At 41.0% G+C, this 26474-nt stretch overlaps 2 protein-coding genes across 3 annotated transcripts; both read left to right on the top strand.

Annotated features, from left to right (window-relative positions):
* Window positions 1–1068: 1068 nt before the first annotated feature.
* Window positions 1069–7350, top strand: si:dkey-79d12.5 (maternal B9.15 protein). 2 transcript variants are annotated; one of them, XM_061081173.1, is made up of 5 exons: window positions 1069–1226; window positions 4430–4616; window positions 4736–4873; window positions 5065–5431; window positions 6169–7350. In XM_061081173.1, the coding sequence occupies exons 2-5, from the start codon at window positions 4444–4446 to the stop codon at window positions 6379–6381; spliced, it is 891 nt and encodes a 296-aa protein (XP_060937156.1). In that variant the 5' UTR covers window positions 1069–1226; window positions 4430–4443; the 3' UTR covers window positions 6382–7350. The 2 variants fall into 2 exon arrangements, with proteins under 2 accessions (XP_060937156.1, XP_060937157.1); XM_061081174.1 differs by having other exon boundaries at window positions 1069–1230.
* Window positions 7351–8988: 1638 nt separating this feature from the next.
* kcnn4 (potassium intermediate/small conductance calcium-activated channel, subfamily N, member 4) lies at window positions 8989–25733 on the top strand. The gene is made up of 9 exons (XM_061081926.1): window positions 8989–9046; window positions 14546–14641; window positions 16052–16488; window positions 18671–18806; window positions 21398–21508; window positions 23448–23523; window positions 24537–24606; window positions 25275–25441; window positions 25583–25733. Exons 1-7 carry the CDS (start codon window positions 9005–9007, stop codon window positions 24569–24571), a joined length of 933 nt encoding a protein of 310 aa, XP_060937909.1. The 5' UTR covers window positions 8989–9004; the 3' UTR covers window positions 24572–24606; window positions 25275–25441; window positions 25583–25733.
* The last annotated feature ends 741 nt before the right edge of the window (window positions 25734–26474 follow it).

Genomic DNA, 26474 nt, shown 5'->3' with positions numbered 1-26474 from the left:
TTTGTTATAATTTGTTATAAATAAATCAAACTATCCATCATTGCAACATTGCAATGTTATACACATATGCCTTCTCAAAATTAATCTCACATTTATCCAATTTAACAATAAAATGCTGCATCTATTGGTAATAATAGCAATTGATTAATGTCTGTATAGTATTTTAACACTGACACAGTAATGTACATTTCATACTCCAACTACATTTTTCTGATAATACTGTATAATAAAGTACTACAAATATATATATATAAGTATTATGGTTATAATTTATGAAAAGTAGTATAGTATAGTAAAGCACAACACAACACAGCACAGTATAGTTTTGTACAGTATAGTACAGTATAGCTTAAAATAATATAGTACAGTGTAGTACAGCATAGTTAATAGTACTAGTAATAATACTAGTAGCTTTCTGATAAGACTAATAAGGTAGAGACCACAAGGAACAAACACGAGGATTACTTCAAATGTCCTCGCATAAGTGAAACCTCACACACACACTCAAGTATACTCAAGTGGGTTATAACTTTGTGATTTTACTCAATAACTCTAAGTACGCTTATACTACATATATAGTAGTGATAATGTACTAATAATAGTATAGTATAGCATAGTTGAGCACAGCATAGTATAGTGATGTCCAGTATAGTGTAAAATAGTACAGAACAGTGCAGTATAGTATAGTTAATACTTAATAGTTATAGTAATAACACTACTAGTTATTTGATACAGTCTTATCAGAGAACTAGTAGTGTTATTACTATTACAAGTAAGATGAGAAGTAGAGATCATACGATGATTACTTCCAATGTCATCACATAAGTGAAACCGCACCTACACGCACACACCCACGCGCACACACACACATACATCTGCTACCTGGTCTGCACTGTTCGCCATATTTGGTCCGGCGGGGTGGGCGGGGTAAGGGACAGTCACCGTCCTGAGAACAGGAAGTGAGTCACACTGACGGTAAAGTTACGCGTGTGTTGCAGCAGGAGCGTTGAGCTGAGGAGAGAACAAGGAAGCAACATGTGCTGAGAGCGTTGAGTGCAACACACACACACACACACACACACACACACACACACACACACACACTCACACACACACGGAGAGAGCGAGTGAGTGAGAAAGAGGGAGAGAGAGAGAGACAGACACAGGAGAGGACACGTTCACTGACTGCTCGACATCCACGCAACTGATATTCCTCATTTCTATCCGTGAGTACGTGTTATATTTATTCTTTCTCAAACGTGTACTGTGTTGTTTTGTATTCTTTCTTTCTCAAATTTGTACTGTGTTGTTTTTATTCTTTCTTTCTCAAACTTGTACCGTGTTGTTTTGTATTCTTTCTTAAACGTGTGCTGTGTGTTGTTCTTATTCTTTCTTAAACTTGTCCTGTGTCGTTTGTATTATTGTACGTGTATTTGTACTCTATTGCTGTCGCGTTGTTGTAATGTTGTGGCTTTATTCAGTTATTTACCTGTATTCACATTCCCACAGTCATTTTAGTGTTTATTTTTTCTCTGTACTGTTTCATTCAGGTATCTGTTATTGGTACTTACACACTCTCTCTTTCTAAAGATGTGCGTTAAGCGTACAAGTAACATTAGTTTCAAATCATCTTATTCAGCTAAAATGAGTTTCCTGTAGGTGCGTTTCTTCAAATTTTCTACATCTCCACTGGGGGGTTTCCGCACTGTCACTAAACCCATTTGTGTTATTTCCAGTGTATAGCCTTTCAGTTTCCTTCTTCACACTAGAAACACACTGACAAAAACCTGATGAATGAATTATCTTCATGCTGTTTCTCTCTGTTTTGATGTACTATGTCCACAACACGCACACATACACGTGTCCTCCTCAGGTGGGACTGTTGTGTGTCCTTTGTTTCACGCAGCCAGGAAAACAAGTTTCCTTGTCACCTGAGGTGAATATTTACGAAACCAAGACAAAGGATCACTGTGTGTTTCATTTGCAAACCACTGACCAGGATGTGACATGTCTGTTCCGGCTTAAAAAAATACTCATATGAAGTTAAAGTATTTTGCATGTGCACAACATTCATTGAGGTTATCTATTAGCTTTATATATGTGATCCAGCCTGTGCTCAGTGTGTATATTGGAGTAAAGCTGAAGAGTAGTCAGTTGAGCCACATCTGAGTCTGAATATGGGTCAAGTCAAATGTAAATGGTACAATCAGACAGAGTGTGGTAATGGCAGTAGGTCACTGCTCAGTAAACAGACAGTTATTGAGGTAGCCGAGCTGTTCATCTTCTCTCAGGACGTCTGATTATATCAAAGACGTGACACCAGTCAGTAATCAGAGCAAACACACACCGTCAGGGCCGTGATTGTGTTTTTACTTCCTCTGCTATGTACAAATATTTGTCATTATTGTGACCTGATGCAATCCCTTAGGACATGACTCAATGTGGCACTGAATCAGTGTTTACAATGTACCTGATGTGTCACATGCTGTCACATTTGTTACAAAACTCCTGAAAACAAAACCGATAGATAAACCTCAGATTTTTTTAATGTTTTGCTGTTTATTAGGTGTTTGTTATTCTCTCTTCATAAAGAAGTGGTTAAAACAACAACAACAGCAGTAATGATTATTGATATCGACTTAATTCCTCATATTAATTTTGGTCACATCGTTCAGCCCTGCTTTGGATCTTGAAACACCAACTTTCTTGGGTACAATAAAAGACATTAAGTTTCATCTCTTGAAAAAATTTAAATTTCTGATAAGCCAACAGGTTTTAAAATGTTTATTTAGTCCAAGATTTGAGACATTTATCAACCCACGGAAGAAGAGTTTATCTTTTAGTTGAGAGCTGAAAGGATGAGTCCATGTGTTGATGATCTGTCTGAAATTAATTTAATCGGTAACAGTATACTATCCAAATAAAAATGGTAACGGCTTCTCACTTGTGATTATTTGCTGGTTGGATTTGTCCTCTTTTGTTCTTCTTTTTTTGCTGTTTCATGGACGAAACATGATATTTGACAACCTGGGGTTTCAAAATGATTAAAACTGTTTTCTATTGCTGCCAAGAGCCAATAAAAAGATTTATAAAGAACAAGATGATTGCAGGATTCGTCATAAAAATCATCATTAGTGGCAAACTTGGTGATGTTGACAAACATAACACGAGGATAAATTATTTCACACTGATTCTGAATAATATAAACTCTGAATATTGAAAAACAATAGAGCCAAAAGGCTTTGTAGTCAGCATTTATCGCTCCAAGGCTCCAAGCCCAAAAATGCTTCTAGATATCCACGAAATGGCTGGGTCAGCTAAAACACCTTATCGCTTTTGAAATTCTGTGACCTCTTGAAGGCAACATGAGCAGGAATTCGAGTACAAGGCTGCTTTAACATTCATCAATGTGGCAGCAGAAATTCCAAACTTATATAAACAACATGTAGGTTGGTTAGACTATGTGAAATTCTGTGTGTTGTAAGATTTAAGACACTTACTGCTGACAGGTGCTGGTGGAATGGACATTTTTTGCTGCCGGGTGATGAAAAGCAAAACTTATTGCATCACAGAGTAGGCAAAAACAATGTGAAGAATACATGCTATTTGACGCTGTTTACCCCACAGGCAAATAACTGAGTGGAATATCTCAGCTGCTGCTCGAAACTCTAGACATAAGGCGCCGCTGATGCTTAGTTTGTGTCATTTCAAAACACTTATGTAAGGATTTTATGTCACTTCTACTCGAACTTGTCATGCTACTTTTAAGGTGAAGGCTGTGGCTGCGTGCCCCAGGGCACAATAGTAATTGTCTCTCACAACACATTGCACACTTCAAATTAAATGGCGGCCTGTTACAAGCCACAATAACAAATGAGTGTTTGCACCTCGATGTTCAAGGCATGATTAAGTCGTCAGGGACATCAGCAAGTTTGAATTTCCTTGGCCTCTGTTGAACTTGCTCTTCCCTCCTGGTCAGGCTGACATTGGCAACCAACCCAAACAGACACGCTATCAGTAGATAAACAGCACTATGAGTTCATTTGGATATGTCAAAATTTGTGCATGTCGAAATGCACACTGGTAGTTTGCATCTTGTTTGCCTGTATACAAATTTCAGCCTTTACGGACTCTGAGTTCAACTGGAGGTGTTTTTTAAAAGACATAGCAGGATGAGGGGCAGCTGCACAGGGAAGTGCCGTTATCGCTGCAGCTGATGTTCCCGCTCCCCCCCCACATCTCGTCGAAGGGTAGTCACAGTCTGTTACCAAAAAAACTCTGATCTCCCTCCTTCTCTGTGCTTTGGTTTGAAACAAACATAGTGATTGTGGCAAGTGATGACAGAGCAACACACTCTTGGTCATAGAGAGAAACACAAAGAGGTTTTTTTTGGGCAGCTTAACTCATTCTTTTTTTTTCTCATCTTCAGTTTCTGCAGACATCATGAAAAGAGAGGTGAAGGCCGGAGTGAACTTCCTCAAACGCCTGGTGGTGGAGCGTGGCAAGCTCGACGAGGCCAAAGCAGAGTTGTTTGCTGAGAAGCTGCAGAAGCTTTTATGTGACAAATACGAAAATCACTGGTACCCTGACTCCCCCAGCAAAGGCCAGGCTTACAGGTACCTGCACCAAACTCAACAAAATCCTATTCTCAGTTTATCAGCTGAGATCCACGCACCACAGAGGGAGAGATCCACATATGGAAATACTGAATTTTTAACCATTTTATCCTCCACAGATGCATTCGGATAAATAATGGAGTACTGTGTGATGAAGTGGTTCTGCAGGCGTGTGAGGAGAGTGAGCTCACACCCAGTGAGCTGTGCGTGCTGCCTGAGGTCACAGTCTGGATCGACCCACTAGAAGTGTGTGCAAGGTGAGTCAGCGGGTGAGACATACTGACAGGCTTCAATGACAACGAGGCATTTCCCAGTCTCGCCAAGAAATGCGCTGTCATGATTCATTCTGTGAAATGATGAATAGATCCAAGTGGGGAGTAAAGAGTGGGAATACGGGTGACGGTTAGATACAAAAAACGACTTGAAATAATCCACTCCCTCTTTATAGATCTGGAGAGAACAGCAGGCCCTTCACGATTGCCAGTTTCAAAGAAAAAGAGGAGGCAGAGGAAGGAGGCGTGAAGGGAGAACAGGATGAGTCGTCCGTGGATTCAATAAACCTGGAAACGTCAGATTACCACTCAGCTACCTCATCAGACTGTGGCTCCACTGCGTCGAGTGACACGGAGGAAGAGGCAAAGGAGGGCGAGACGCAGGGCGAGCGAGAGAAAGAAGGGGGAAAGAAGGAGGTCGTCAAGAAGGAGGATGTTAAGAAGGAGGCGCCTAAATGTGATGCCTACACGGTGGCCATGGTGCCCAGGATTCGGAAACGACGTGGAGAAGGACCAAATAAAGTCAAATACGTCAGAAATATGGTAAGGACCCAGTGTCTCCGATTTAAAGGACGAAGCTGATTCATCCGCAATTGAAGATAGATACAAAATTAATAGAAAATAAATGCAGCAATTGCTCTTGTTTCAGTAATATGCCAAATACAACAGTTTAGGAAATTATGGAACCCTATTTTTAAATATAAAAAACTAAATATTTGAACCAGTCTTCAGTAGGCACAAATTGGCTAGTGCTGCACGCTGGACAGAGAAGTGAAACATGGTTATAATAAAATAAGAAGAGAAACAATATTTGAAATGAATAAGCTGGAAAAATAAATATTATACGCCATAAAAATATACAATACAATATAGACATGTGCAAATATATCTGTGGAATACAAAGTGTAATGTATTTCAACAAACAAGCTGAGGCTTCAAAACATACCTACTTTTATAATAGGAGAGAACAACGTGTACAGGTATGTGTTGACAAACTGAAGATTCTTGGCTGCAGTCACAGAACAGCTGTGTGTTGTTTTTGGAAACATGTTTTCATCCACACCCACAAATTCTTTAAAAGTACAGACTTCATATCTATTTCGTACACAAACCATAAGCTGCTTCCTTTGAACACGATCTGCTGCTGCTCTCAAGTTATGCCCATGTGATCAAGTTTCAGTTCTGTATGTTCTAGAAAGGAACTTACAACACCCGTACGGTAAAGTCTCCACCATCCCTGCTAATCTCTCATACTCCCTCCAACCCTCCTCTCTGTTCAGCTTCCTGCAAGCCTCCAGTACTTCTACCACCCTGCACCCGTGTGGCCTCAGTACAAGAAGGCGACTCCGATGTTCCTCACCACGGTGTGTATGCCTCCTGCTCCGCCTCCTCCTCCACAGCAGGTATTTGGCTACTACATCTTGCCGCAGCCGCCGCCGCAGTTCATTCTGCCTCAGGCCACTCTGCAGCCGTGGGGAGCTGTGATGGGTTAGAACCAACCAGCAGCCGAGGGCTGAAGGCGGATGGAGAGTTATAAGCTCCTTCGACTGAGCCGCGTCCTATCAGGTCTGAACTTGGGCCAAAAAGAACATTTTCCACTGTGTAGTTGTTTCTGTCTTTTTTAATGCTGGTGATTGATTGCTTGTTCTCAGCACAGAGATGCCACTTGAATGAAAACTTTATTTTTCTTTATGAATCTGTCAGCTCTTCAAAGCAATTTTTTTTACATACTGTACACATTAAGAATGACTTCAGTCACTGGGTGCTTAGACTAACTCAGGGACTCTCAGCAATATACTCGATGCCAAATGATTGTCTTCCAGCTGTTATCACAGTCTGTCACTTCTCTCTCCATGTGTGCTCCACTGTGTGTACTTCACAGTCAATCAATGTAAAATGTGATTCAGGGTTTTGATCTATTGTAGCTCGATAAGAAATATCTATATATGAAGAATTCTTTCTAACTGCTTGTAAATAATACAGTACTTGCATACGGAGATAGACTGATGCACACTTTCTAATATCACTTGTAATTTATTTGGCCACCAGTAGATGGCACTCAACTCAAGGCTTATACATGAAATGGTATAGTTTATATTAACAGCAGCTATGATGGATACTCCAAATCTAACTTAACAAAACATTGGTTTTAAATGGCTCCAACTTCCTGCTTTCAATCAAAAATGCATTTTTGTTCGTTATGTGTTTGCCTCAAGCTTTTTTTTAAAAGATTTTATTGTAAATAACTATCTCTATGAAATCTGCTACCGCTAAATATCCTTATCCTCTCCATTTACGCTCACTGTTTCCTATGTACTGAGATTATTTTAATTATTGTATGTGTATGCTGCATGCAACTTTGACGCTCACCTGCTTGCTTAAAGGGTTGTTTTGCTTTTAAATTGTGCATCAGCCATTTACTTTTTTATACTGAAGTGGAATAAATCAACTTCTATCTGTGATTGTGAGTTTGTTCTCTTGCTTTATACCCGTTGAACCTTTCAGAGCAGAGTTTGGTGCTGTATTTTAGTGATGTCTGATTAAAGGACATAAGTATATTTTTGACCCGATAAGAAACACTATATTAACTGTACTTCAGCTCGTGCTGTCAGTCAGAGCCTTGAGGACATGGCCGTCAGCAGGATGCTGCAGCAGGAAGGACTAACAAGTGTTGGGTGCGTCACTACACCCAAGGTCATGACGCTGTTCCTCCTTAAACAGGCCCAGTAAAGAGGGTGAGGGTTTGTGCTCCACTTTTTGTTTAGCCTTTGGTGGATATAACCTTTTGAATCCGTTTGTCGGAAATGAAAGGGCACCATGGCAACTCAGTTTGTATAATGAAATACATATACATACATGTATAACAAATCAACTTGTAAAATTAAAAATAATATTTAAAGACGCTATAAAGCACCTTAGTAAAATACTCGTAAAATGTATTTTTTAAGATGCTTGACTAAGGAATGGAAGCTGTGCGAGCAATGGCCAATCCTGATGTACCATGAGGAATGGTTTGAATGGACCCAGCAAGTTACTCAACCACGAGATGTCACTCTGCAGCTGTCGTGGAACTCGTGCTGAGCAATTATTGGTGCTCAACGTTGTTGAAGCGTGCTACCAAAAATAAGTATATAATAAGTCTATTGTGGGACATAATATTTTATTTTTGAATTGCCAGAGAAGAGAAACAAGGATTCGTGACTTGATCCATGACAAGTGAAACACAAAACACATTTCTCTTTTAACATTTTGTCTAAAATATTTTTTTCCCATCGAATAAAAGGTTATCTGATGAAACTGATCCAAATCAAATAAAGAATAAAATATAAAAGAACATCTCGTCTCTTCTATTAAAACAGTGGACCTGCCATGTTCGTGAGATTTAATGCGTCGTGATTCCTCAGGAACACACACACACACACACACACACACACACACACACACACACACACACACACACACACACACACACACACACACACACACACACACACACACACACACACACACACACACACACACACACACACACACACAAACACAAACACATACACACACGAAGATTTGCGGCAGACTGACGCACACTCCTAAAATTACAACCCATGGCAACAAGGGCGCACAGTCCGCTGCAGTGTCAGTGTGCGTAAAGACGGCGCGCAGGCTGGTAGGAGTGCTCAAGGTGCTGGTGTGTTAGAGGCGAAGTGTTGAAGGTGAACCGGACACTTCCATGAGCAACGACAGAGAGAAGAGCCTGGTACACAGCGCGCCCGTCGGGCTATGCCTTCTCCAACCTGGGAGCGAAGCAAAGCGCAGACAGAGCCCGGAGCAGCGGAGGGGCCCGGCGGGGACAGGGGGACCGTGTGCGCTCTGGAGATGGAGATGACGACCCGCAGCCTGGTGGGCGACTCCAAGGTGGTGGACTGTGTGAACTGCGATGGCTTGATGAGTCGGAACGTCGGCGGGGACTCGGCGGAGGTGTCCGTGCCGCTGTCCGGGAAGAAGCCCCCCATGGAGGGGGACGACCTGTGCAGACTGCGGGACAGGAAGGTGTTACTGGAGGACAAGAAGCGGCTGTGCGCGCTGGCGCTGGGCACCGCGATGCTCGGGATCCTGCTCATGATCATCCACGCGGAGATATGTCCCTACGTTTATAAACCGGTAAGACAACAGGGACACACGCTCATGCTGGCGATGAAACCAGGCTTATCAGAATGATGATGATCTAAAAGCTGTTTGATCAAGTTTACAAGTCAAACTAAAATGTTGAGCTTTAATGAGTTGATGACACATGTTGCAAAGGGTTTACATCTGCAAAGTTGGAGCATTCACACATGCAGCACATCTGTGATAATCTTATATCAGCATTACATTCACTTTGCTCTGTGTTCCCTTTATTACCTCATCATATAATTATGAAATCATCTACAAAATCCTCTTGTTTTGACGCAGCTTTGTTGATGGAGAGTCTGTTTACAACTGCTCTGCTGCTTGTGGGAGTTCGGAGCTCAAAATAGAGTTTTTCACTCAGACTATGACATAACTAATCACATAGAAATCAACAGATTGATATTAAATCACATTGTCTCTGTACTTGTGATATATTTAGTAATTAATTTGCCAGTAATTGTTGCAGAAATAACACACAACTTGGCCGGATTGGTTGTCATAACAGCTCTCCTGATTAGCAGACAGCACAGGCAGCTCCACACCAGAACCTGCACCTGGGCTTTGAACCCCCCTGACCTCCTGATTAGTTAGTCCCGTTTCCAGACCCACTATTTGGTAGCACAGCCTCATGACATTAACATGCAGATCTCAGTGGATAACAATGCCAGGCCACCCAATCAACAAATTATTAACTCCCTCTGCACTTCCTACAGCACACGCCAGTTCCACATGTGGAAAAAAGTTCTCATGCATCATGCCGCAAAAAAACATCAGACCACTTCCATGCTGTGAGAGTCAGTGATTGATTACACTGTCAGAGAACCCCCCACATTTCTAGCTCGCAATCTCATGGAACCTATGGAAATGTGGCCTGGCCCTCAAAACTACACACGCCTGATGCGTTGAGAGAGTTGGAGCAGGAGAGACACGATCGGGAAATTACCAGTGCTGGCACGAGGATGACATTACCATTCCAGTTTACAAATGCGAACCAAGAACAGGTGTTGTCTGTCCATTCCCTAACAACAGCCATGAGCTTCGATACCATGGAAATGCTGATGCACTGGAAAAGTGCTGTGCGTGCCGCAGTTAAAGCATATTATTTTGGAGAGGCTGCTCTCCTGATTTAACCATCAGTTATGTTACTGTTGTCAATATTCATCTGGAAACAACATGTGATGTTCAAGTTGTGGGTGTGAGCAGTGACATCTCCCCAAAGAGACAGGAGCTTTGGTCACACAGAAATACAGCAAACAAAAATACAGCATCCTTGCAGTTGAGGTGCAAAACGCTATTACTGCTGTTTATTTTTTGAAGCACTTTTAAGTGTGCGGGATTTTTTTATCAGAACTATAACGCCAGTCTGCAAAGTTATATTTTCAGCTTACCTTTTCATGGTTATGCACGAAAACAGGGCTATTTCTGGAACGTTTTTCCACATTTCACCTCTTCCCCTGCAGCGAGATTGCTCACGGTACTTCAGGCTATCTTTCCACATCATTTAGTGTATAATGAGAGTGTTTGCATGGCCAGTCTGGAAGTCTCTGTGTCTTGAGTTTGGCTGGGCAAGATCCAGGAGAGTGCACTTTGACCTGCATGCAACCTCATGTCCTCTTTCCTGCAACTCTTTGACAACTTTCCTGGAATGGCTTCACGGTCCGAAACAGTGTGCCGAGCATGTGCCGAGCATGGTGTCCATGATTTGAACAGAATAGTCCTTTGTATTTATACAGGAAGTGAAGTGGATCATGTGGACAAACTCATTTTGTTTTCCTTCCCACACATGTGACTTTAAAAGTGCAGGTTAGGTTTGACAGATGAAGCGACATAGTTGTCCCAAAGGTTGGTGTAAGATCCTTTAGTTTCAAAATAAAATACTTCATGGCTGTTTTTTCCTGCTATGATTTTACATTATTTGTTGCGTTGTTTTGAAATTAAATCGAACCACCTGACAATGCGGATGAATAATTGTGGGCTAATCATTTTTTAAACCTGACTGTCGATTGCAAAAATAAACCAAATTGATTCTGATTTCAAAATGTTTCAGTTAAAGAGCAGTCAGTGGCTCAGCCCAATTTCCTTCTGGAATATAAAGTTGTTGACATTAATATGAAGCGGTTTTGAGTGATGCGACCCATATTTTGTGTAAAATGACAGGTGCCTTTTTTTAGACTGACTGCTGTGATGTGGTCACACAGGACCCACACATGGACTATAACTGTAGCTCTACTACCTGCATGCAAACATAAACCAAATTGATTGTGATTGATTCTGATTTCAAATTGTTTAAGTTAAGAAACAGTCAGCGGTTCAGCCAAATGCCCTTCTGAAATATAAAGTTGTTGACATTGATATGAAGCAGTTTTGAGTAATGCGACCCATGCCCTGTCAAATAAAAGGTGATTTTCTTTAGACTGACTGCTGTGATGTGGTTACAAAGGACCCACACATGGACTTTAACTGTAGCTCTACTACATGCATGCAAATGAGCTCACAAAACAGGACACTGTATCCGTTACCCTCATACAGGCAAGATGTCACTGCTTGCCACAGAGGCAACATTCTGTGTATCAGCCACGATTGGCCTATTTGCAACTTAGCGGCTAAATACAGTATGAGCCAGCTACGGACGAGGCCACAACGAACGCAAAGACTGTTTCCACTGCTGGAATGAAGCTGTGACTTCCTTAACTGGTCCAGATCCAGCCCACATGTGTAAGATGAATTCAGGATTTATTGAAACGTGCTGCCATGGTGATTAGTGGTGACAAACCCCTGTCCTTGTCCAATAAAGAGCACTGTAGTATTTCTCCAGGGCGGAGGATCTCAATCCTGGTTTTATGGAGGACTGATGAGACACTGCAGTCCACCAATAACTAACTCACTATAGCCAGTCAGAAAACCAGCAGTGCTAAGAGGTTCACATACCTTGTACCACATTGTGAAGTAAAGTGCCATGTTACGTACTTGTGGTCTTGGAGGGTTGGTGATGTGCGGCCTTCTGTTCCTCTCAGGGAGCATATCAACCCCACCCGTCCTTTACACTGGTCATGTGACGCTAGAAAAAACATCAGCGTGGATTTCCCTCATCAGCGAACGTACAACGGAGAAATCCCTCACAGTATGTGATGCAGTGTTTGACTGACATGAAGATCCCTGGTTCGTCTCTGTTTGTTAGCAAGATTACAGAAAAGTAACTCAACAGATTTCCATGAAAACTTGCTGACAGGGTGTGGTACTGGTCAGGGAAGATCTCATAAAATTTTGGTACAGGTCGAGATCAGGGGGCAGATCCAGGAATTATTTTTCACTTTGTGTAACATTGCGAGATTAACATTAGAGAACTGATATCTAGTGTGTGAAATTTGAGTTTAACTGACTATTGAGCCATGTTCTAGTTTTCTAATGAAATCTAAACATAGGGTCATCACCTCATGCAGGTGTTGGTTGTTTTTTAACGAAACCTGCAACTGTTTTACCCCCTGTAGTGTCGAATTTCCTGTGACTGACCCACTAGTTTAGTAATCTTGGGGGATTTTATTTGTAAGCCCTTATTTTTTTTACAGGATTCCATGAGTGACCTATAGCGAAAAAATCTACGTGAAAGCTAATAAAACCCCACTGACTAACACACCACATTAGAAAACTCATGTCAGATGTACTATTGTTTTGGAAAGTATTTTATTCACATCGGAGCATACAAACCTTAACATTAGATTCAGAGCTGTAAGTGGCCTGTCCTGGTTACAGTGGCTTTGTACATCCAAGACCATGAGAAATCAGCGTGATAACCCAAATTAGGTTCAGCGGGTTTGAAGTGACTGTTTCCAATGGGGAAAACAGTACAAAAAACATTGTTTTAGAAACTCGGCAAGAAACATGTTGTTGAACTCTGTGTTATGGAATGCGGTGAAACGTTGAGCTTTTGTGGGGTCTTCTAATGAGCCCTGGATGAAATACAGACACGATGTGGATGCTACAGGAGAAACTGGAAAACGACGTACCTTGCCAATGGACGTCACACCATACCACCTACATGCTCAAGTTTCCTCAAGTTTGAAAGTTTGTAATTATCTTTTTAACTGTAAACCACATTAAACTTCACTTCCCGTTAAAAAGCTTCCATTGACGTTGCATCAGTGGCGCTGAGATGCATGAAAAGAGGGTGTAGCTCTTCAACCTGCTCAGGCCAAGGTGGTGTGGCAGAAGCCTGTGCTTATTTCTTTTTCTAAATACACTTCTTGAAAACATTTTGACGTGACGGGGAAAAAACGTCACAGTGTGTGTATCGGTGTCTTCTGCTGTCCGTTCCCTGGAGCGGAAAGTATTTAAACCTTGAGTGCTGTTGTTACTGTAATTGAGTGAGGTTTTTTACGTACCTTTTTGGAGTCCATTACAGAATCAGCAGTTCCACTTTCATGAGGCCTGAGTTCTGTAAAATACTAATGAAGCTCCCTTTGGAAATGCAAGGATTAGCTAAGCCTACAGTTATGCTGTTAAAACACAATTATTAAATTATTAAGTTCCCGAATTACACGAAGAAAATTTCTGAAACAACCTGTTTTAAAACAAACGATGGTTATAGCACTTCACAGATAAGAGAGGAATCAGTTGGTAGTATTAGTATTGAAAAGACAGAAGCACAAGAGAAATACATTCTCTTACTGAAAATGACTTTGCTCATCAGTGATGAAGTGGTTACTGGGTTCACGGCGTACTGTTTTTTAAAGTCCAGACCTTAGGTTAATTGTACCATTTCAATCTTAAATCATTATTACCTTGTTGACTTGGTTTACACTGTCCAGCATCAACCACAGTTAGCAATAACAACTGTTAAAGTCCAAGTATAGTCTTGAATTTGTTGTTTTCCGCATTGTCATGATACGGAAACAGCTTCAAGCTAACGCCTTCTGTGCACCTTTTAAAAGGTTGGGCTTGGTGCTATAATATTTGTATTTCTAATAAATATTTAAAGCAACTTACGTTTTGAACATTTTCAGCAAAGTTTGACACTGTGATAAAACTGATTTTTTTTCTTTTCAATTAACTGACAATTGTTCCTTCCACAAAACTAAATGAAATGAGCTGTGAAATGAGCGGATAATTGTGAATGTTTGAGTTTTTGCTTAATAAGCTACAAAGAATTTCGCGATTATCAAAATTGTTAATGGTTAATTTTCTGTTTTTCGACCACTGCTTGTTTCAGTACTACATTTCAATATTTGACCAAAATATGGAATCAATGAAATAAAGCTACACACTAAATATGCTTGTATTCATTGGTCTATAGTGACTGGATGTTTTTATGTCCCTGTTTGTTTTGACCCATTATTTTTTATCAAACTTGAACTGTAATTAAAATGAATCCAACACATGTAAATGTTTAGGATATTATGATTATCTATCCAACCGTTATTTCAACAATACCCTTGATAATGGACATCTTCATTTTCATGCCTTTGTTTCCACCCCTCCCCCCCCTCCCCCCAGGGCACAAACATCGCCCTGATCATCAACTGTTCCATCAGCCTGTCCACCGGGTGTCTCATCATCCTCATCATAGCTTTTCATTATAAGGACATCAGGGTGAGTTTCTCTCATTGTTTCCATCAGTCTGGATGCTCTGTGTGTGTCTGGGTGTGTGTTTGTGTGTGTGTGTGTGTGTGTGTGTGTGAGAGAGAGAGAGCCTGTGTGCACATGTCTACACTTCATGGCTGTATTTTGTGCATCACTCTTACTAACAATAACAATCGCTCCTCATTAGCGTGGTTATGATGACACTTTGTTAGATGTACTTGAGTGGCAGTAGTTTCAGAAGGAACTCTGATCAAACACTGATTGTCTGTGCTTTATTTGCTATGTGCAAAAAACACACAGAAACCTCAGCTCACACAGGCATGCACAATTTGGCCGCTGCATTATTTATCCAATCCACGTGGCTCTCTGTCATTATGTGATTTGATTTATATACACAAAGATTTAATTGAGTAAACACTGTTCTTTACTATCATATGTATTCATAGTTTGCATATTTTGAGTGCAAAAAAATTGGCATAAATGAACCGCACTACAGGATTCATGTTTTTTTATCATTGTGGTTGGGCTGCAGGGTTTGCCCCCAGTGTTTCCTGTTTGGCTGCAAGTCATGTGTCAGATACAAGAGTATAGGAGATAAGGAAGGGCAGGTTCAGGGTGGAGACCAAACCATTATGCAGTGTCAGAGGTGACAAACTAAATCGTGCAAGAACAAGAACGTGTCGGAATTGGTGGAGCAAGGAAAAGAGGGTGAACACCATGGAGAATACACTCTCCTCATTATTCTCATATGAAGTATGAATGCAAACTTGTGCACGTTTTCCCCTCAGGTAGCTGTTAGGTGACTCTATTTTTAACTGATTTCAACATTTAATACCGTCTTGTCGATGACATTATTGCAGGTTCAGGGGATACACACAAAAGTGACTTTGTATGAGGGGCTAATAAAGAGAATCGCTGAGATCCAGAAAACGTCAAAAAAGGATTTTACTAATTAAAAACACAATAATAATGAACAACGCTCATCTTATTTTTAATGTGGACAAACTATAAGCAAAATAATCAAAGCTATCAACAAAGTGTGTCAACGAAAAATGTGGCGACCCACTTCCTCTCTGTCACACACAGGTGAGCCGGTGGTTAACCATGAGATATCACCTCCTATATGAACCCATCACTGTGATATTAATAATAAATTATGTATACAGTATGTAAGAAAACAATAACAAAATCAGATGATAAATAAATCTAATGATATTACTAATAAATCAATTTCATGTGACTACATTCATGACTTCAGTGTTAAACGTGCTACCTGAGTTTTGTATTTTTTTCCACATCACTTTTTGTATATGACTTCTAAACATTACATATAAAATGGTAACAATCTGATGTTTTCACTAGTTTCTATCTCTCATCTTCTCTCTCTCTCTCTCTTTGATGTCCTCCTCCATCTCTCAGCTGTTCATCACTGACCACAACCAGGTGGACTGGCGTATCGCCTTGACCAGCCACCGGGTTCTGGTGATCACCGTGGAGCTGTTAGTGTGCTCCATCCACCCCATAGGCACATACTGGAAGGTGGGCCTCCACTTCAACTCCTCTGCCCCAGCTCCGCTCTGTCATACCAGCCATCACAACAGGGCCCTGCTGGACATGGAGCTGCTGCTGTCAGTGCTGATGTTCCTGCGTTTGTACTTGGTGCACAGAGCCATCCTGCTGCACAGCAAAGTGCTGCTCAGTGCCTCCTACAGGAGCATCGGCTCGCTCAACAACATCAACTTCACCTTCCGCTTTGTTCTCAAGGTACTGATGAACAAGCACCCGGCACGCACGCTGCTGGTCTTCATCCTCTTCTTCTGGCTCACTGCGTCCTGGATGCTTACGCTGTGTGAGAGGTAGGGAAAGAGAGCGGCATGTAAGTAATCAAATGGAATATGTGCATATTAAACATTATAATAAGTATTATCTTTATATATAAGAGGCTGCTACAGAAAGGACGTATGCCACACTCAGAGATTGAACTGTTATATTATGAGGGACATACATGGAAATAGGAAACTTTTTTGAAATTACACAATGCTAAGCAGTTAAGAAAATTTAATCAAAACAACTCTAATGACACTATTTTTTTAACAATCACAAGTTGACCACAAACCCATGTAAGAAAGACTGTGTATTTAAAGGAACTGTTTATTTTAGGAAATATGCTTACTCTCGTTCTTGCGGAGAGTTGAATGTCTGAAACCACTCTCATTTCTGTACAGTACACTGAATCACTTCCTGAAATCTTTCTTAGCTCAGTTGAGCTCTAAGTCACAGCCCTTTTCAACCAGATCCTTTCTGGTTCTTGAAAACTGCACCTAGCAGCTTTGAGAAAAAACATCATAATCAAGGATTCTTTATTTACAGAGTCATTGCACAATATATCTTTGAGTTCCAAACAAAGTAGTTCCCTTCAAACATGATTCTTAATGCCGAATTTGCATCAGTGTGCGACCAATTCAATGACTTGCATTCATATTTGATATTTTGCAAGAATTTTATTTAAATACTAAGAATTATAAATAGAGTTTGTGGTGCGACACACCCTCTAGTTCCAGAGGTGGAGGATTGTGAGTAATATCATAGACTGTATATAAAGATGACTAACACCTCACCACTTCCTCCCACTATCCAGAAATGAAGCTCAAATATCCTGGATACAAATGGGATAAAGCTGTGGTAGTGATGTTCCATCGTTTTATGCTCTCAAACAATCACAAGTCAGTCTCAGCTGTAAATCAGGACGTTTCACTCCCGTTACCGTGCCATCAGATAATTAAAACCAACAACAAACAATTGAACAAACTATGTTTTTATTTCCACTTCAATGGAAGACTGAGTCAGGAGTCGGGCCCTATATTAACTCCGCCCTGCAAACCATTAACCAGAACCTTTTTATTCATCACATCTGAATGGTATCTCGTAGTCTGTTCTCTCACACACAAACTTTGATGGTCAATTTGACTTTCCTGCTCAAAACGGGTTTCCAACGATTTGACGATTTGATAATCACATTCTATTTTGTTAAACCGACAAGTTTCCCTTCAGCGGGAGCCAACTAAACGTCAGCCTGATGCTCTACAGTCTGCTTGGCTGATTGTTCAGTGTGAGGTCATTCTTAACCATAATGGGAGGTTTTGCCTCCAGTTTGTCACGTCTCAGTCTCCAGTGTTTGATTTGTCAGGAGCAATAAAAGAGCTTTTGATTGATAGTTGATTAAATCTGTCACACCAGCCCTTGTTTGATTGTGACAGGAGAAAGGGGAAAACTCATTTGCTGAATAACCTCTTTGTGTGGTTTCTGCCAAGCATATGTTACAATTGTACTTTATAATGTTGACTCTATTTCAAACTGTGGAGTGGAGATAATACACTAATTGAGAGATTAACGCATATTCACAGGTTATAGCTTCAGGGACATTTAACAAGTCCCAAACCATTCTGATTCATTGGCTACCTCCACCAAAGAGGTTATGGTTTGTTTGTCAGCAGGATGACACAAAGACGACCAAAAAGATTTCCACAAAAACTTGGCCAAGAAAGAAACAGAATCAGGAATATTACTCCCAGGGAAATATTCATGAATCCTAATATTAACAATTATGACTGGATTTAAGCGGACTACTCACCAAAAAATATCATTATTATTATTATTATTATTATAAAACTGGTGCTGCTATCATTAATAACATCATTACGTCTATAAAGGTCACACAACTGTTTTCTGGTCTCTCTCTTTTCCACCCCCCTCTCCTCTCTTCCCCATTTTTCACCACTCACTCCAACTGGTCGAGGCAGATTTCCACCCAAACTCAATCTGGTCCTGCCAGGGTTTTCTTCCAGTTGATGAGGATGTTTTTTTCTCTTCCCAGTCGCCACAGCGTTTGCTCGTTGTGGGAACTCTTGGGTTTCTCAATCAAACAAATGAAATTGAATTGGATTGAATTGAATTGTTGGGCCCTGCTGGATGTATGCCGAGTGCCATTCTAGTCATTTGGCTATGACAGTCTCAGTCTATGCTTTCTCCTCCCTGCAGGCAGACCCAGGCAGTAACAGGCCACATAGACACGTCTCTGTGGCTCATCGCCATCACCTTCCTCACAGTGGGCTATGGGGATGTGGCGCCCACCACCAGCTGTGGCAAGGTGGTGTGTCTCTTCACTGGAGTCATGGTAAATATAGGTTGGCTTATAGAGGAAATGTCATATTTGAGACACTGAAGAGTTCATGCTCGGAGACGCACTAAGACATTTTTTCTAAACGCTGTTGAGTGCATCAAAGTGAGAAGTCACACGTGGCTGTTTTTGTGCTTTTCTCAGTCATTTAGCCAGTGAGCAGTATTTGTTTCAACAGAAGTGGCATTTAATACTCGACCAGGTAAACGCAAAGAATGAAGACGTCTTATCTTTGTTCTTAACTAAGCCATCTGTGTACATGACCAGACCACATTGATAAAACAAGTTGTCCCATTGCTGTTCTTATTCTTCAGTTATGTTCTCTTTGTACGGGTCAAATTTTCCCTTATTTTTCATTCTATTCCATTTCCCTCTGTTCTGTCCCTTTATAACCAAATCTGCTCATATCTCATGTTTTGATTTGGCTCATTTCACTCCATTGTGTTCCATTTGATTCGGTTATATTCTGTTCGATTTAAGTCTATTTCATTTCATGCACTTTCTCCCTAATGTACTGTATTCGTTCTGATTTCATCTCGCCTATTTCCCTCTGTTCTGTGGGATATTCCTCTGCTATATTCTGTTCTGCGCTGGTCCATATCATTTCATCTGGTTTGTTTCATTCCCTTCCATTTTTGTTCTGTTCCACTGCAGCAACTTTTTGCCCATTTTCCTATTTCCCATTTCCTGGGTCGGTCCAGTCTGGTTCACTTCTCTCCTGCACCTCTTGTCTTCTATCCAGGCCTTTTACGCTCTATTCCACTCGTTATGTTGGACGCGTTGGACACTTTCTGCGCGGCTGCACACCATAGAGGTGCTGACAGACATTTAATTCCTTGGAGTGTTTGATTTAGATCACAGCTGTAGATAAATGGATGGTGCCTCTGCAGGACCTTGGCTGTACCAGGCACTCAAAAGACAGAAGGAGGGAAGCTGTCTGAGTTGAGTTGGCTCTGTGCAGTCCACACAAAACATCTGCATTGGGTGTGGTGTGTCTGCTGCTTGATGACATTGTTTTTATACGCTCCTCATCATACATTGTGGAGATACATTAGAGGTTGAATTTAGATTAGTTGTACATCTCATCATAGAATATAAAAAAGAAAATATCCCCGAGAGGAAGCAGAGAAAGAGTCTCTTCAAATTCACTGCAAAATAATATGGCATTTTTTATGGTGCTGTAAAGGAATGCAGAGTTAAGACCCAGAAGGGAGTGGGAGGGTTAGGGCAGCGATAAAGAGGTCAAAGGGATGGGGGAATCATATTTGAGATAAAACACAAAGAGTTACAGTTGAGTTAAATAAACAATAAGTCACTGAGATCCAGGAGCGGTTGTCTTAACTTAAGTTTGCTGCTACACCTCCTTTTAATGCAGTACATGAGAAGATAAGAGCTGTTGCCAAAGTTGTGGGTAATGGGCATGGATCTGGTTGAGACACCTCTGTGACAAAGTGGAAAACTCTCTCTCTCTCTCTCTCTCTCTCTCTCTCTCTCTCTCTCTCTCTCTCTCTCTCTCTCTCTCTCTCTCTCTCTCTCTCTCTCTCTCTCTCTCTCTCTCTCTCTCTCTCTCTCTCTCTCTCTCTCTCTCTCTCTCTCTCTCTCTCTCTCTTGCTCGCTCTCCCTTGTTTTTGTAAGCTCCCGCTCTTGTAAGGGAAAACTTTCCACCATATCCATTTTTAGGTGGTTTATTGTCTTTGGCACTAACTACAACAGGAGGGTGTGCCAACCTGTGCCCATGGTTTGGAAAAAATAAATAAAATTCCTACTCCCATCGGTGCAGTTCTAGCCGGTGACTGGGGTGCTGCTCGCACCTGTAATACGGCTGAAGGCTTCTGAACTTTTGCTGTAACTCAATGTGCAGCTGTGTTCAGGGGTTGACAACACTGTTTGCATCCCATCACTATGTGAAGATGGATCCAAGGAAAGAGTTTGAACCTCCCAGGTTTTCACAGGCTATGTAATGATGGATGTTTTGTGGCTGTTGGTGTTAAGGATAAATGCTGCATGTCTTTCTAAACTCTGGTTTGTGCTTTTTTATGCTCACATTTGATGCTGCTCTCTCCTTTCTCTCACTTTCTAATGCAAGCAGAAAAACAGGAAAACAGGTAAACACTGGTTATGATTATCTGTGGTGATAACAGGTTCACTGGAGGGTTTTGTCTGCGTTTATGTGTTTGTATGTGAGACTATGTGACTGTGACTCGCTCTGCCGCCCATCTGAATATTCACCATCAGTCTGTCCAGCAATAGCACACAGCTATTCTCAGAGAAAACCCGCATAGCAGTGCCACAGAGGCCTGTGTTTCGCCATTGCACTCAGTTTATAAATATAACTTTGATTTATTGGATGAAACCATATGAGGTATGGAGATCAACATCCAGTTTTCTGAATAAGCAGCACTACTCTCCCTTGAGGGGAACGGTGAAAAAAAGAGGCGAGAGCCACTGTCAAGGAATGAGACAAAATCAGAACTAAAATCAGCATGTAACAGAATTATTCCCTCACAATTATTGTGAATTTCTTGACGCAGATGGTAAATATATCAGTAACCATGCCAACAGCTCTGTTTGTGTGTGTTGGGTTTTAGGGTGTAGCCTGCACGGCCATGCTGGTGGCAGTCATCACCAAGAAGTTGGTTCTGAACAAAGGAGAGAAACATGTGCACTTCTTCATGCTGGACATCCAGATCTCGAAAAGGGTGAGAAGCTACACCATGATGAAACACAGGAATATGAGAAAAAAACATACACGCTCACCATGTTGTGGATTATTCTATGTAACAGTTTAGCAATTTCTTTTCTTCAAGCATATAACTTTTGAGTGCTGACTGCTTTGCTTTGGAATTCACACTTTGTGCATATTTAGCCCCCGAGTTTTAGAAAGAATGTACACACTTCACATGACTTCAATAACTTTCAACGCATGTTGTAACATATCAGATTTTTTGAATGTATCTTTCTTAATGTCTAGGTAGCTGTGGGGTTTCACTAATGTATGAAAGTTTGAGGCTTCAAACTTGTGTAAATGTATTAATCCCAGTGGAACATCTGCATTGACTGATGAGAGAAGCGTGGCAATGCAACTGTTAATGCAAAATTATTTGAAAGGTCTGTTACGTTGCAGCACAGGGTTGCGGTGCTTCTTAGCATTTTCATCTCACAGAAAGAATGTGCTGTGTTCCAACCTTCTAGCTGACCAGAACCTTTCTGTGTGTAGTTTGCAAACTTCTGAGATTATTGATAGAGGTCTGAATTTACAAACAACTATTGACAGATTTATAGACCAACAGCTCAATATAGGTCAGATAATTAACTGTAGATTTAAAAGGACATATAGATATCAATTTAAATAATATCACATGTAGAGCCTATATACAGTCTATGGTTACAACACACGTGTGATTTCTCTCATCATCAAACGCACTTCCCGATATAAATATGAATAGTGAGCGACAAATACAACGGATGACAAAGTGCGTGGAGTTGTCAGGATGGACACGTCATTACTTTCCATGTTGCATTTTCTTTAAATAAGAGACACCACAGGACATGATAGTGTGGGAAAAGAGGAGGGAGATGAGCTGTGCCAATCCCTTTAAAAGCCTTTTCAAGGCGTCAAACAGAGGAAACAATCTTATCTCTGTCAGGAAAGAAACTCGTGTCAGTTCAGGACGGTGCGGCTGTGGGCAGGAAACTGGTTGAGTTTAGGTGTGTGCGGGCGGAAGCGGCCTGAAGAAGAGTTACTCTGTTTGTAGCCTTGGACAGGATCCAAGTGTCCCATAAATAAAAGGTATGAAACACTGCCAGAGAGTCAGAGATGTATTTGATGAATATACGTGAAAACGTAATGATTGATTCCTACATCCTTAGTTTCTCTGCGCGCTTTGTATACAATGCTACAGGTTCTTGCCAAACTGTAAAGCAGCCACTGACCACAGTAGGTACACTGCTTTGGAGGATACAACCATTTCCTTTCTCCCAGTGGCTGCATCCTGTCACTCGGTGCATCTTTACGCACAGCTTGTGGTTGTTTTGGTCTGAGCGTGTTTTCGTGCATGTGGTTGCGTCCTTCTGAGCTATCTGGTGCAGTCCAGATTTACACTGATGGGAACAAGGGAAGACATCTGGATGCAGACACTGACAAACCTCTATTAATAACCCCCACAACAGGGCCAGCGTGACATCATTACGGGGCACTTACAGTGATTCGGGGCAGGAAGACAAACAGACACGAATAGAATCAAAGAGAAAAAAGGGGGATACTTTAGAAATCCTGCAAATGCATTGAATCTCACTTCCACTCTGTATGACCCGCTCTTCAAATTCTCCTAAATAAGCCTCTCTGTGAAAACAAAACCTTCATACTTCTGCTTTATCTGTAATCAGCATCATAGAGGAAAAGAGCCGAACAGGAAACCCTGTCTGGAATTAATCAGCATGCTTGGATGACTCGTGATTTTATTTCTTGTAGTAAAATGTAAGATGTAAAATCCAGATTCTGTTGGAAAACACAAGATAAGAGCTTGGTTTACTCTGCCACTCTGATTGACTTTATCTTCATGGTCTTATCTACCTGTTTCTCCTCCCGGGACTTCCTTGTTTGATCGGCCAATTTTGAACTTTCTGTCTCTTTACCAGATCCGCCACGCTGCTGCTAACGTTATGAGGGAATGCTGGCTCTTGCATCGCACCAACCTGACGAAGGGAAACCGCGGTGAGCACCGAAGACACCAGAGATGCCTTCTGGAAGCCATCAGAGTGTGGGTGTTACCATATCGCTGAGTGATCCCTGCGTGTTGTTATCTGGGCGAGGGATATGAGTGGTTGGTGGTTTATACGCCTTAGATGTGTATTTTACGGGTCATTAACTTAATGTCAACATGCTTAGCCACAGAGACATTGTTTTTTAAAGCCTAATTAGGATTAGTCATTCGATTTGTTTGCCTGTTTTATGTCGGCAGGGCAAGTTTCAACCCTTTGAATCAACAGAATAAACACGAAATTCCTCAGCATGCTGGCGAAATCATAATATTTCATGTGTTACTGCTTACTTTCTAAAACACATCTTAATGTCAATCCACTGAGACACCCACCACGAAAAACAACATGGACAACGTTACAATGAGGAGCCATTTTCTTCCCAATTTACGTTAGGTCTTTTTGTCAATGAGCCAAAGCTCCTCCTCCACGAACAGATGAATTGCATGAGACAGGAAGTACAGAATTGTGGGGCCATTATCCTGACAACACACTTACAGTTTTTTTTATTATATAACTTCCGTACAATGTGTATTATTCCATATTATTTACTCCAGTTATCATAAATTATTACTGACCATTTTTAATTTATTTACCGTCACATTTAACCTGCTTATTTTATTCTCATTTATATTATTATTTCCATTAGGCAGTTGTGCTGCATTACACTATATACACTTTATATTTTCATTTATTTATTATGCACTATACTTTTATTCTTGTTTTCTCTTACATTTCTTGAGTTAATGCTCTCCTGTTTTATTCACTGTCTTCTATTGATACTGTAATCTTGGAGCAAGCTGGCAGAAGAATTTCCTTCAGATTAATAAAGTCTTATTCCTCCGCAAATTAAATGGTCTTAAAAACTTGTCTGTGAGGTTAGTTTCTCTTCCCCCACTGTTCGAAAATGTGAATATGTGAGAAATAGTTCCTCATGACTGAGATCAATCGAAACCTTTTTCTCTGCAGATTCCGTCATTTGCGCTTCAAACAAAGACAACTGAGGGATTACGTGAGTGAGATGGTGGACCTGCCTAAGGTGAGCGACACTGTCACTGTATATAATGCATGTTTCACTGGTAAAGCCAGATGCCAAATGAGATGACAAGGATTCACTTCACAATCAGATACAGTCAAGCAGTGATCCCCACGTGCTGCACAACAGCCAGAGTTTGCGGAAGCCATGGGACTAAAGGCTTACTTCTCTCTTAACTAGCACAGTCTAATAATAAGCTACCCTCTTTAGAACCATGTAACTACTTTTATGTACATATATATTTTATGCAATTGAAAGCACTCATCTCATTTGTCCAACTGCTTCTTTCTTGTTTAGTTTTCTAAACATTTGTATGTGCACACGGCTCATGAGAAACACAATCTCATTCTACTCCCTTTTTACAGCGATGGCTCTTGTGATAAAATAAACTTCAATCCTGAATTTGAAACTTACTAAATGCAGCAGAGCCACAGTCACACTTAACATAGAGGAAGGAGAAAACAAGTTTGCTGTTTCTGGTTTCTTCAAGTTGCTGAAGGAGTCACCGCTGTGAGTGACAGTTTCTGAGTCAACAATTCTCGGGTGGTTTCGAGCTTGACTCACTGAGTTGGCCTCAAACATGCACAATAATAACACTGTCACTCAGTCAGTAAGTAAGAGCTTTGCTGTGAACCTGTAACATATACTTAAAGTGTGGCCGGTTTCCACAGATGCAGATGATCATGTGTGACCTGAGCGCCAACTGGAACAACTCCTATCGGGAGCTGGAGCAGCGCATCCTCTCCATGGAGCAGAAGCTGGACGAACTGAGTCGCTGCTTCCAACAAACATCTGAGCTGCTGTCTCAGTTCCTACATCACCCCAACCCGGAGATCAGGTAAACATCACAGAGAGGTGCTTGTGACACTGTGCAGATCTGATAACTGCGCATTGCAGGATGTGGTGGACCTATATGCGCTGAACTGGAACATGCCTGCGGAGGAAAATAACCAGTTTTTGGTCTTCATTTTCTTTGCAGGTGACACGGCTCCAATGCGTTTCTGAAGAAAAGAGAGAGTGAACTGCCTTCAGTGTTTTCATAAACAAGATCCATGAAAATGCAGTGAATCCTCTCCAACCACAGCTGCTCCAGACTCTTTAACTTGCTGAACCACTTGGAGGACTGACATACTTACTAAAGATCTTATCTTCTGGGCCTGTGCTGAGTCCACTGCACAAGGACTCATAGCTGTAACATTATACGGATAAAACAAGACCCCTATTCATTGTGGGAGAAGAATCGATGTGTATTTTGAGAGCTCTGTTGTGATTTCAGCAGTGAAAAGAACTGAATTAATGGCAAACAAGAGCCGTGGAGATCTATGTAATCAACACCCTCACATCCTCCAGGATTGCTCTTTGAATTGCTACTCATAAGGTTTCATTGATGGACTCTAATACTGCCTTATTCCTGTGGAATGAGATATATTTTTACATACTAATGTTATTTGAAATATTTTGCAATATTCAAACTTTTCTAAAACCCTTGTGCAAACCAAATGTTCATTAGGAGACAGTTCAAAGGTTCCCAGGCCCAAGTGTTATTTTCAAACAGGCTTGTTGAACATAGTACAACCTCTAACACTTCTTCATTGTTCTGTTTTCCCTTCAACCCACTAAGATAATTGATGTGATGCTCCACCAACAGAACAAAATACTTCAAGTCAAAAACAACCTTTATTTCAATTTGTAAAGTGCTAGACATTGTAACAGAAATAAAATAGAACTCATAGATTAATGTCCACATTGAGGGTTGTGATCTTTATCTGCAGTCTACACCTGTTCAATCCAACTTGTTCAAGTTGTCCCTTGAAGATCAACTTTTAGCAACCCAACAGCTCCACCAAGTGGACATGAAAAAAGTTAACTGT

This window comes from Limanda limanda, chromosome 11 (assembly GCF_963576545.1).
Source record: "Limanda limanda chromosome 11, fLimLim1.1, whole genome shotgun sequence".
NCBI lineage: Eukaryota > Metazoa > Chordata > Actinopteri > Pleuronectiformes > Pleuronectidae > Limanda > Limanda limanda.
This window is presented reverse-complemented; position numbering and strand designations above follow the sequence as displayed.

What these genes read in the sequence shown, in the direction of transcription:
- si:dkey-79d12.5 (XM_061081173.1), top strand. Translation starts at nt 4,444, where the DNA reads ATGAAAAGAGAGGTGAAGGCCGGAGTGAACTTCCTCAAACGCCTGGTG. An exon ending in CCACTAGAAGTGTGTGCAAG is followed by an intron (nt 4,874 to 5,064) that starts GTGAGTCAGCGG and finishes CCCTCTTTATAG; the next exon opens with ATCTGGAGAGAACAGCAGGC. An exon ending in TCAAATACGTCAGAAATATG is followed by an intron (nt 5,432 to 6,168) that starts GTAAGGACCCAG and finishes CTCTCTGTTCAG; the next exon opens with CTTCCTGCAAGCCTCCAGTA.
- kcnn4 (XM_061081926.1), top strand. Translation starts at nt 9,005, where the DNA reads ATGATCATCCACGCGGAGATATGTCCCTACGTTTATAAACCG. An exon ending in GTCTCTTCACTGGAGTCATG is followed by an intron (nt 18,807 to 21,397) that starts GTAAATATAGGT and finishes GTTGGGTTTTAG; the next exon opens with GGTGTAGCCTGCACGGCCAT. An exon ending in CCTGACGAAGGGAAACCGCG is followed by an intron (nt 23,524 to 24,536) that starts GTGAGCACCGAA and finishes TTTTCTCTGCAG; the next exon opens with ATTCCGTCATTTGCGCTTCA.